The 12,503-nt window shown below is 33.4% G+C and overlaps 1 protein-coding gene across 3 annotated transcripts in view; it reads left to right on the top strand.

The window, feature by feature from the left end:
- LOC121975842 (endoribonuclease Dicer homolog 4-like) overlaps positions 1-12,503 on the top strand; it is a 67,874-nt gene that overhangs the window by 33,673 nt on the left and 21,698 nt on the right. For all 3 annotated transcript variants that reach the window (XR_006110447.1, XM_042527734.1, XM_042527733.1), the window contains 6 exons: positions 9,433-9,622; positions 10,263-10,423; positions 10,511-10,717; positions 10,796-11,067; positions 11,156-11,430; positions 11,509-11,933. Coding sequence is in view for 2 of the 3 variants with exons in the window: in XM_042527734.1 (XP_042383668.1) it covers positions 9,433-9,622; positions 10,263-10,423; positions 10,511-10,717; positions 10,796-11,067; positions 11,156-11,430; positions 11,509-11,933 (1,530 nt within the window). In the remaining variant the exon portion in view is untranslated. The remainder of the gene's footprint in view (positions 1-9,432; positions 9,623-10,262; positions 10,424-10,510; positions 10,718-10,795; positions 11,068-11,155; positions 11,431-11,508; positions 11,934-12,503) is intronic.

Here is a 12,503-nt window from a genome sequence, read left to right as displayed (position 1 = left end):
GGACCGGATGATATTTCAATAGAGGTATGGAAGTGTTTAGGGAAGCAGTATTGAATGACTTCTAAAATTATTTAACGTGATATTGAAAATGAAAAAATGTCGATTAATGGAGGATAAGTACTTTGGTTCCCTTATATAACAACAAATTACTGCTATAGAAGTATTAAACTAATGAGTCATATTATGAAACTTTGGGAAAAATAATAGAAAAAAGATTAAGGAATGAGACCATTGTAACCGAAAATCAATTTGGGTTCATGCCTGAAAGGTCGATAATAGAAGCTATACATCTTCTTAGACAATTAATTGAAAAATATCAAGAGCAAAAACAAGATCTATACAGGTATTCATTGACTTAGAAAAGGCTTATGATAGAGTTCTAAGAGCAATTATATGAAGAATTCTATAAAAGAAAGGTGTTAGCGTAACATATATTGAACTAATTAAGGATATGTACGAGAATGTAATAACTAGAGAAAAGACTTCAAACAGAATAACTGAAGCATTCTAATAAAGATAGGGTTACATCACGGATGTGTCTCTATCTTTTTACGCTAATTATGGACGAAATTACTGTAGTGCATGTTGTTTAGAGATGATATTATTTTGATAGATGAAATACGTGAAAAAGTAAATGCTAAATTAGAATCTTAACAGGAAACATTAGAAAGGAAATGTTTTAAGCTTAGTAGATTAAAGACAGAATAAATGAAATTTAAGTTTAGCGATATTAGAAGTAATGAAACAATTGTTAAGATAGGAGAGGACGAGTTGTTGGAATCGAGATTTAAATATTTAGGATCATTTTTAAACGATGGAGGATTGAGAGAGATGTGTTCATAGAATCTGGCGGGATGGGTGAAATGGAGGGAAGCGTCAGTGTTTTATGTGGTAAAATACCTCTTAAACTTAAAGGTAAATGTCTAAAATCGTTGTTAGACTGTATATATGGAGGTGAATGTTGAAATGAAGAAGATCACGAGTTGCAGAGATGAGGATGTTAAGGTGGATGTGTGGACATACGAGGATGGACAAAATAAGAAATGAGAGCATTAGAAAGAAAGTCGGAGTTGCATCTATTGAGGAAAAATTCCGAGAAACACGTTTAAGATGGTACAGACATGTACTTAGACGACTAATAAATGCTCCAGTTAGGCGATGTGAAATTATGATAAACATACATATCAAACGAGGAAGAGCAAGACTAAAAAAGACTTGGTTAGCAACAATAAAACAAGATAAAATTTATTTAAATATATATGATGATATAATAGAAAATAAAGTTCAATGGCGTAAAAGGATTCATCCAGCTGACTCCACCTAGTGGGAAAAGGCTTGGTGGTTGTTGTCGTCGTCTTTATTCTACTAAGTCTTAAACCTTTCCCTTATAGTGTTTTTCGCCAAGATTCTAGTTTAGCATTTAATCTTTTACGTGTTTTATCTACCAAAATAATATCGTATGCAAATAACATGCACCATGGTACTATGTCTTGAATATGTGCAGGGAGTTCGTCCATAATTAGTGTAAAAACATGGAGACTTAGAGGTGATATGCAACCCTATAATTATTGGAATTGTTTCAGGTGCTCTGCCTGAAGTCTTTACTCTGATCGTTACATCTTCGTACATATCCTTAATTAGTTCAATATATGTTACATTAACACCTCTCTTTGAAAAAATTCTCCATATAATTTCTCTTAGACTATATTATAAGTTTTTTCTAAGTCAAATAGTATGTGTAGATCTTGTTTTATTCCCAATATTTTTTAATTATTTGTCTAAAAAGATGTATAGTTTTTATTATCGATCTTCCAGGCATGAATCCTAATTGATTTTCGATTACCATGGTTTCTGTCTTTAATATTTTTTCTATTACTTTTTCTAAAGTTTCATAGTATAACTCATTAGTTTAATACCCCTATAGTTTGACTTATTCTTATATAAGGGAACTAGAGTACTTACCCTTTATCGATCAGATATTTTTTTTTCATTTTCAATATCATGTTAAATAATTTTTTAAGTCATTCAATACCTTGTTTCCTTAGCACTTAAATAATTTTTAAGCCTTTCAATAATTTTTTAATTCATTCAATAATTTTGTAAGATATTTAAAGTTTGTTCTACTTCTAAATTTTGAATTTTACGATAAAAATTTAAATTTTTATACTCATTTGGCGTACTTAAATTATTTAAGTTAAGTTGATCACCTAAATCTTCATTAGAAAGACGATGAAAATATCTCTTTCACCGCTCTTTTATTTCTCCTCATTTACTAATATTATATTACATTCATCTTTAATACATTTTATTTAGATAAGATCTCTTTTCTTTCTTTATCCCATTTTAACTATTCTATATATATGTCTCTTTCTCCTTTTTTTAATCTAATTTTTGACATAATTGTTCAAAAATTTCATTCTTTTCTTCATTCATTACTTTCTTAGCTCTTTCTTGATTATTGTATATTTTTTTCAAGTTTTCCTCGTTCTTACACATATATAATTTCTTATAAGCTGTTCGTTTTTTCTTCACTTTCTTTTGTACTTTCTCATTCCACCATCAATATTCCTTAGTGGTTTATATTCCTTTGACTCATCGAGTACACTTTACTATTTTTAATTTTGATACCATCTTATCTCATGTCGTATTAGAATCACTATATATTTCATCTAATATTTATACTCCTAATACTTATACTCCTATCTTTTCCTTAAATACATTTTGCTTCCCTTCCTTTAACTTCCACCACTTAATTATAGAAGTAGTATATATTTTATTTCTATTGATACTATAGTTGAGGTGTATATTCAACACTGCTAACCTGTGTTGGGTAGTTAAACTTTCTCTAGAGAAGACCATGCAATCTTTACAAATCTTTTTATCCTTCTTTTTAACCATAAGAAAGTCAATTTACGATTTATTATTCCCATTTTTGAACATGACTAAGTGTTTTTCACTTTTCTTAAAAAATGTAGTAGTTAATATAAGGTCACATGCTATCGCAAAATCTAATATAATTTTCCATTCTTCATTTCTCGTTCCAACTCATAATTCTATTCTCTTATATTCCTTATTTTTCACTCCGATATGTCTATTTAGATCACTTCTGTTGTACCCTGTAGTTATTTTGATGTGATCAACCAAGTTAGGTTAGGTCCTGTTTGTTACTGATCCCTGTGTCTAAGTGTGCAGGAGCTTAGGAGCGCAGAAAGTCGAGCGGAAGACGCAGCTAGCGAGAAGGACGACACGGGAAGGGAGCCGATTGGCTCGGTGCGTCCGAAGGACGAAAGAGCTGCGGAAGAGTACACCGGTGGGCGAGAAGAACATGTGCGATGGTTGATGGACGAAAAGCCGGGGTGGAAGCCTGCTCGAGGAGAAGGCTGGAAATTGGGTTCGGATGAGTCTTATTTCGGTTGGCTGCAATCACCCAAGTAATCGGAACTTTGGAAGCTAAAGTGAAGATGAAGAAATGCTGGAAAAGCAGCTGGAGGCGCCCTCAACAGTCGTTGGAGGGGCCTCCGCCCTCATCAGATTGAGGGCGCCCTCAATGCTCAATGCCCTTGAGGGCGCCCTCGGCCTGGTCAAATTAGCCGTTGGCAAGCTGATAAAGTTTTATCCGCTTATCCCCTTGGAGGCACCCTCAACCCCTTTGAAGGCGTCCTCAACACTCGAGATAGAATTTCCAAGAGCTATATAATGACCCCTGGAGCTAGGAAATAATCAATCAACTCTTGTACTAACTTCCTAGCAACTCTTAGAGGTTTCAGTATGTAAAAGGCTTCTCTGCCTTCAAAAAAGGAGATTCTTAGTGAGCTGTTCAACCGCCTTGGATTAATAACCACCTAGGTTGTAACCAAGTCAATCGCTGAGTCTCTTCCCTAGTTCTTTTATATTATTTTATTTTATTTTAGTTTTGCAATTTAAGAGTTGAAAGTACGAGGAGGGTATTTTCTTATTGTAGGCAATTCACCCCTCCCCTCTTGCCGGCTCCGCTGCACCAACAACTTCATATTAAAATCATTTTATTTGGCATAATGTTTTGTTATACTTCATTTAAGTCGCCCTAAAATTTTGATTTGATAACTTCATTTAATCTTACTTGCAGTGTATATACGCTAATTATGTTCATAGTTTCTATCACTATTATTAACTTAAGGGCTATAATTCTATTCCTTTTTCTAACTACTACAATTTCATCCTTTAACGAACTATATGCAATAATATCCATTCCATTTCATGCTTTACTCTTTCCTGTGCACAATAATTTAAAACCGGAGTTCTCTATCATTTTTGCCTTCTCGCCTACTTATTTTGTCTCTTGTACACACAAAATACTAATTCTTCTCCAAATCATCGTGTCTACTACTTCCATTGATTTATCACTGAGGGTTCCTATATTTCATGTTCCAAATTTTAGACTATTAGTTTTTTTATCATATTTGTTCTTATCCAACTTATGATATGAGAACTCTTGTCTATTTAACACTACATCCAAATTCTAATGGAGATGTAGCAGTCCTTTTTGATAGGTTATTATCAAATCTTGCTATGCGGACTCTTGCATATTTAGCACTACATCCGAGTTCTAGAGTTGTATCGGTCCTTGCCATAACGTTACATCGGACCCTGAAACATGTTCCTTCCGGGGAACAATATAACATTAGCACAATAATTTAATGGGTCTATTCGTTGAATATTTGTTATACTTCTAACGCTGGCTAGCAACCTAATGTAACCGTTCCTTGTTTTTTTTTTGAAGTATCAGTCATGGATACCACGAATACGGATACGATACACATACGCGTATCAAATACGGCAAAAAATGTGTCGTTGACTTTTTAGAGGTTTGACCATGCAGATACGTTTTGGACACGGCTTGGATATTTTTTTTTTCCAGATATGTTTGGACAAAATTGCAAATATTTAAAATTTTTAGGGGTTAATTGAAAAATAATTAATAAAAATGAATTGGGTTGTGGGTTTTTAAACCCTAAACGTTAATCCTTTTTTGTTCGCCTCTCATCCTACTCGTCGACCGACGTTGACGTTATGTAAGCTCTAAATTATTATTTCGATTTTTGCTTTAGTCCTCTAAAGTGTTTAAACCCTAATCATTTTGTTAAAAAGATTTGATTTATAAATTTGAATATAAGCCTTAATTATTGACTTTCAATTTTTGAACAGTATCCAAAAGTCTCGATTTCGATCATCTTCCATGATCTTACATGCTTATGTTTGCCACTCATTCTCGATTTTGATCATCTTTCATCTATTTTGTTTTGTTATTTTAGCTATTTTGCAATGGGAAATTCTCAAAAGGGGAGTTTACAAGAGGACGCAGATGATTATTCTCCTTGTGGAAATTTGTAACTAAGATTGAGAAAGGAGCTGGAAATGTTATTTGGTCATGTAACATGTTTACTAAAATACGCAAGGGATCATACTCGAGGGTGAAGGCACACCTATTAAAACTCAAAGGCTATGAAATTGTTGGTGATATGGCTGTTACAATAGATCAAATAAAGCAAATGCAACAACTAGTGGATAATGCTGAATTGAGAAGGAAGAATGCTAAATCAAAAGAAGTTCAATTGCCTTCATCATCTACATCATCAAACATGACTTCAAAATCCTCATGCAATAGTCCTTTTTCCTTGCAAAGTGCTGATCCAAGATCAACAAAGAAGAGGAAAAAACACTTGGCCCTCTTTAAAAAGCTTTTAATTTAAATGCTAGATATGAACTCCACTTTAAAATTGCGAGGTTGTTTTATACAAGGGGGATTATCTTTCAATATTACTAGAAATCCTCATTATATTCGTGCTTTTAGTATGACTACTCAACAAACAATTCCTAGTTATCTTCCACTTGGATACAATTTGGTGAGAACTACACTTCTTCAAAGAGAAAAGGCTCATATTGAAAAGTTGTTGGAGCCAACAAAAGCCACTTAGAAACAAAAGGGTGTTAGTATTTGTAGTGATGGGTGGTCAGATGTACAGAGAAGACCGTTTATTAATATTATGGCCGTGTGTGAAAGTGGTCCAATGTTTCTAAAGGCAATAAATTGTGAAGGTGAGTACAAAGATAAAGGTTTCATCTCTAAGTTGCTTATTGATGCCATAAATGAAGCGGGACATCATAATCTTGTACAAGTAGTCACTGATAATGCTCCCGCATGCAAAGCCACAGGTTTATTTGTTGAGAAAAGTCCCCACACATTTTGGACACACTGTGTTGTGCATACTGTGTGGGACACATTGTGTTGTGTATACTCTGAATCTTGCTTTGAAGAATATTTGTGCACTGATTGACTCTCTACAAAACAAAGAAGCCTTTAAAGAATGCAAATTGATAGCTGAAGTATCAAATGATGCTTCGATGATCAAGAATTTTATAAAGAATCATAATATGAGATTATCGATGTTCAATGATAACTCGAACTTGAAGATACTCTCACTTGCATATTCGATTTGCTTCCCTGATTATTATGCTTAAAAGGTTTAGATAAATCAAGAAATGTCTCGAAAACATGGTGATTAATGAAAGATGGAATATGTACAAGGAGGATGATGTAGTGAAGGCCAGAGTAGTGAAGTACAAAATATTGGATGATTAATTCTAGGAAAAGATTGATTATATACTTTCTTTCACAAGTCTAATTTATGAGATGCTTAGAAAAGTAGACACTGATCAACCTTGTCTTCATTTAATATATGGATGGGATGATAGAGATGATTAGGGTTGCTATCTCGAAAGGGCCTCTTCCTCAAAGTGGAGATTCAAACTTTTATGAGGTTGTTCATGATATTCTGGTGGATCGATGGAATAAAAGCAATACACCTCTACATTGTTTGGCACATTCTTTGAATTCGAGGTAAAACTCTAATAAATTTTAACTAAGTTTTAAGCTTTTAGCAAATTATAAATATTAGTTCATGTTTAATTATCAATCTTTTTATATAGATATTATAGTAATGAGTGGCTCCAAGAATCTCCCAATTGTCTTCATCCACTTAGGGAAAGGAAAAAGTGCATTGAAAGATATTACTCCTCTTCATCAGAATAAAGAAGTGTCAGTGAGGAGTTTGCCTCTTTTTTAGCGGTCATTGATGATTTTTCTGATAATGATGCAATGCGTGACCGAGGTTTGATGTCTCCAACTTACTGGTGAGTTATCCATGGTGTTCCGCACCAACTCTTCAAAGTTTAGCTTTAAAGCTACTAGGCAGCCTTCTTCTTCTTGTTGTTAGAGAAATTGGAGAATCTACAATTTCATCCACTCATTGAAGAGAAACAAAATAACACCACAAAGAGTAGAAGATTTGGTGTATGTTCACTCCAATCTTCGTCTTTTGTCTAGGAGTCCACATTATAGTGAAGGAGAAAGTAAGATGTGGGATGTTGGAGGGATGCATTTGATTCCATGGATATGGAGGGCGCTGCTATTCTTGAAATTGTCAATTTGTTTCTTGATGAACCTGAATTAGAGTCAGTTTTATTTACTGATGAAGGAAGTGTTGGTGATGAGACCGATATGGGTGTTTGATTTCTTTTTACTTGCTTAAAATGGATTTGGTGTTTTATATTTTGACATTTTGTACTTGAGATATTATGATTGTTGACATATGATTTTCCATCTCTATATTTTTTAATTTTCAATACTATATATATATATATATATATAATGATTGGCGTATCGCTGTATCCGTATCGTATTCGATACGATACCCGTACTTGTATCCATGCAACATAGAGGAACGACCATGACTGATTCGTTATGGGCGGAACTCAACATAGTTTTGGTATTTTTTTAATATAAAATATATTAATTAAAAATAAAAAATTTAATTGAAATATTAACAAATAAAATATAAAATATTTTAAATATATATTAAATTAATGAAATAATTTTATTAGGCTTTCATTAAACCTATTTAAATTATTCCAATCATAACTAAGAATTGATTAAGATTATTAATATAAATTATTTAATTAAACCTTTGGCCTCCCTCACTTGTTCCATGACGCCATCTCCCGGGTGATGTAGTTGGCCTATGCAATGTGTCCGAACATGTTGTTGAGGGCCTCGGGCCAGCGCTACCTTCGGGGCCTCCGGATGTGCAGACATTGAAGGCGTGCCGGTGTCGGTCCGTGGGCAACGGAATGAACGTCTGTATCGGATGAAACAAGATGAAATTTTAAACTATGATTCATATCATATGATGCAGTTTAGATGATTAAATTTGAAATTTGAAATTTTTTATATGTGGGTTTTAATGGTTGTATCCTTTTTTTGTGGCCATTGAAGACTAGGTAATTTTTTTTTAGGGAATATGTTATTTAGAGGATAGTATATTTATTTCCAAGTTTGATTGCTATATTAATAATAGGTTAAATTCTACTATGTTTTTAGGGCAATTTATCACGATCAGGGCCTTTAAAAAGACCACAATTACTTTCATTTTCCAAATAATGAGATTTTGGGTTTTCTATGTGAGTTTTGTTGTTCTTTATGAGATTGTTATTACAATGCCTGTTTTGGTTTTCTTATCAAATTGGTTATTAGAAACAAGAATAAGATGTTTAAAGTTTCATAACATAAATACCATGGTTAAATAACTAGAAGCAGCTAATTTTTGGCTGAATTATCACACTTTAAGTTATGTGATTATGGATCATTGAAGTAGAATTGAATATGTCGTGGTTGAATTTATTGCACTAGCGAGCAATTATAAGTTGCAATCACCCGCACCATGGCCTAGACAATCAAATTGCTCCCAGTTTTACTATATTTGTTCTTTTTCTTTTTCCCCTTTTTTAGTTTTAACTTTTCAGTATAAGATTGTTGGCTACAAAATGAAGTATTTATGGAAGGAGCAGAAAAAAGAATTTATAGACTATTTGGAAGATGGCTTGTGTCAAATTGAGATGTTGGTATTTTGGGGAATAATAATATTTTTTTTTTGATAGGGCTGGGGAATAATAATATAGATTATATACATGGAACCTCACAGGCTCTTTCTGAGGTTGGCTTCATTTCTGTTCCTAAGAGTAATGATCTAATGGGCAAGTATGATACTGATCTTCTAGCTTTGAGTGTATAAGGCAAAAGAGAGATTAATTGTGGTGGTTCAGATAAAAATGATCATGTTAGAAAGAAAAATCAACAGAAATACAGGAAATTATGAGGTTTATCTTCAAACCTCTATCCCCTTCCATTTCATGACTAAGTTTTTGGTTTATTTTTTGTTCTCAACTTTTAATGCTTAGAAGGATATTGGAAAACAAAGATGCCTAATCCTGCTAGACCTTCTGATATATTTCTGCCGTTTATTTCTTATTATTGTTCCAACCCTCATAGGTTTTTTTCAAGTACGAATTCATGATTTATGGCACTGTTTGAAAGTTTCAAAAACAATTTTTTACTAGGGTACAAGAATCCATGAAATGCATAATTTTTGTGAAGAGAATTATCATTGCAAAAACTTTAGCCAATATCCTTCAGGGTTTACAGTCTCTTGAATTTTGGAAATGTGAGTTCCTTGTGGGTTGTCACTCGGGAGCAAACATGTCACGTGGAAAGATGAATGCCATTGTTGAGAAGTTCTCTTCTGTAAAGGTACTCTCTAAAGATTCTCTAATTTTTAAATTTCATTAACTTATATACAGGGTACAAGATCCATCCCTTCCAATTGAATATTAATGAAGTTTAATCTTTATCCTGAACCCTTTGGAACTCTATTCATTCAATTGGACTTGAAATAATGAATTTCCTCTTGATATAATGTTCAAATATAATCAAAATTCAAATAGCACATCCTTCAGCCTGTGCTTGGCTGTTTTTACTGCATCATTATACCAACCTGTGAAGAAATTGTGAAAGATTACAATACTTAATTTGGTTGGTGAATGAAAAGAGGTTCTTAAAAAAAAGGCCATTTACCTTATCTCTAATTTGTAACACATGCCATGATTTGTCTTGTTCGTTACTGTAAAAAGTTTTAACATACTAATCTTCCTACCCACTTTGAACCTATATCATTCAGTATGTTAGAAAAAACAGTAATGAAAAAAATCTTTATTGTTCACGTTATTTGCTTGATTACTATATCGAGCATAATAAAATTTGTTTTTATTTCTTCTATTCAATTTTTCCTCTAAAATATGCTGATAATCTAAAAGATGGTGTTCTTTTTTCTCCAGGATTTACCTTATTGATAATTTTGTCTTTTTTTATTTCATTCTCATAAATTCATTAGGTGAATCTTCTAGTGGCTACTAATGTAGCCGAAGAGGGTCTTGACATCCAAACCTGTTGTCTGGTTGTGAGATTTGATCTACCAGAAACAGTTGCAAGCTTTATACAGTCCAGAGGTCGAGCTAGGATGACTACTTCTGAATATGTGTTCCTTCTGGAGAGGTGCCTTTTCTCTTTCATGTAGCTTTGTTTGTTCTATGAGGAAGTATGCAATTTTCTACCCTCATACAAGTTCTTTAATTATCTCAGAGGGAATGAGCGTGAAAAAAAGTTGTTGTGTGATTTTGTGGCTGGAGAGCATGTAATGAACTCAGAAATTAGTAATAGAACTTCAAATAAGACCTTTGATGATTTGGAAGAGATCATATATAAAGTTGATAGTACTGGCGCTTCAATTAGCACAGCCTGTAGTGTTTCACTCCTCCATCGTTATTGCGACAAACTTCCTCGGGATATGTATGTAATTGCCTTTTTTAAATTCATGGCCAGAGTTGGCTATCTCTTCTTGATTTTGTAATGTATATTATATTGCAGATATTTCACTCCTACACCTAAGTTCTTTTACATTGATGATCTCGACGGAACCATATGTCAGATTATTCTTCCGCCGAATTCTCCAATTCGTCAGGTTGATAGTCTGCCTTGTACCTCGAAGGATGAAGCCAAGAGAATTGCCTGTTTAAAAGCATGTAAGGAGCTTCATAAACGAGGTGCTTTGACAAATTATCTGTTGCCTGTTTCAACTGCTGAGGAAAAGAATGGATCACAAAATCATCTTTCAGGAAACAACAACAATAATAATGAAGGTTTGATTTGATTCTTCAGCTTGCTTTGACTAATGTTGTTTTAGTGTAGTTGAGTTAAATGCTTGACGGTGGACTTTGTGTTGTCAAGATGAAAGCTCAAGTCAAGAACTCTATGAGATGCTGTTACCTGCTGTTCTTAGATGCTCATGGAAGAGTAATGATACAAAGATAGATATGTATTTCTACTATATTCAACTTGTTCCCAAGCCAAAGGATCGACATTACCGGAAGTTTGGTCTTTTTATCAGCAATCGTCTTCCTGAAGAAGTTGAAAGCTTGGAAGTTGATTTACACCTTAATCGTGGTAGGATTGTGAATACAAAATTCTTATCTCAGGGGATTGTAACGTTTGACAAAGAGGAGGTACAAATGATTGCTTAATCTGAAAGCATCGTGTTTTGTTCCTGGCATTTATCTTACATCATGTTATTCTCTTTGTAGATGGTACTTGCACAGAAATTCCAGGAAATGTTTCTCAAGATCATACTTGACAGATCAGAATATTCCTCGAATTTTGTTCCCTTGGGCATGCTTAATGAAACTCACGATGTCTCATCAAACTCATATCTGTTGCTTCCTGTCACTGAACAAATTTACGTGGAAAAGAAGATTGACTGGACAACTATAAGACGATGCTTATCATCTCAAACCTTTACAAACAGAACATCTGCATTTAACAAAGCTTCCGATTTCAATGATGACACTTTACAACTTCTCAGTGGTTCAGTGAATAAATCTGATGTCTTAAATAGCTTAGTTTTCACTCCACATAATAACCTGTTCTTTTTCATTGATGATATTTGCTATGGAACAAATGGCAATAGTCCCTACCAGAATACAAGCTATGCAGAATATTACCGGGATAGGTAATCACAATGTATATTTTACATGCCTTCTATTGCTTCCTTTAATATAAAATGACTACATGCTACCTTTTTCATATTTGTATGTATACATAACTACCTTAGGAGAAACACAACGCATGTTGATATAAATCTACTTATGGATGGAGTCTTATAGAACAAAATTTGGTTACAGTGGATTATTCATTCAACTATATTAGTAAGAATTGCAGATGATTTAAATCCTTTAACTATTAAAGTTGTATGAAGTTCTAGTTACATACACATGGAGAGGTTGACAAAATGGTTGTAGTGCTTATTTGGTTAGATTTTAGATGAACTAAAAGAAGAGTTGAATGATTTTCTTGAATGTTTATTTGGAAAAAGAAATAGCCTGAAAATAATTTCATCATTCCCTTTGGGGTTATTAGTATGGGATTTTAAATGTGGATATACTTTCTCTATGCTTGCTCTAGAAGAAGCCAATGAAGTAGATATACACAGTACATGATTAATCACTACAAATAATTCAGGCACTGAACTGGTGCACAGCTTCATCTAGGTGTTCTTAGTAGTTGGGCAGCCCCTTAGGAC

Source organism: Zingiber officinale, chromosome 4B, assembly GCF_018446385.1.
Source record: "Zingiber officinale cultivar Zhangliang chromosome 4B, Zo_v1.1, whole genome shotgun sequence".
NCBI classification, from domain to species: Eukaryota; Viridiplantae; Streptophyta; class Magnoliopsida; order Zingiberales; family Zingiberaceae; genus Zingiber; species Zingiber officinale.
The sequence above is the reverse complement of the archived record's forward strand: the minus strand, read 5'-3'. Positions and strand labels throughout refer to the sequence as shown.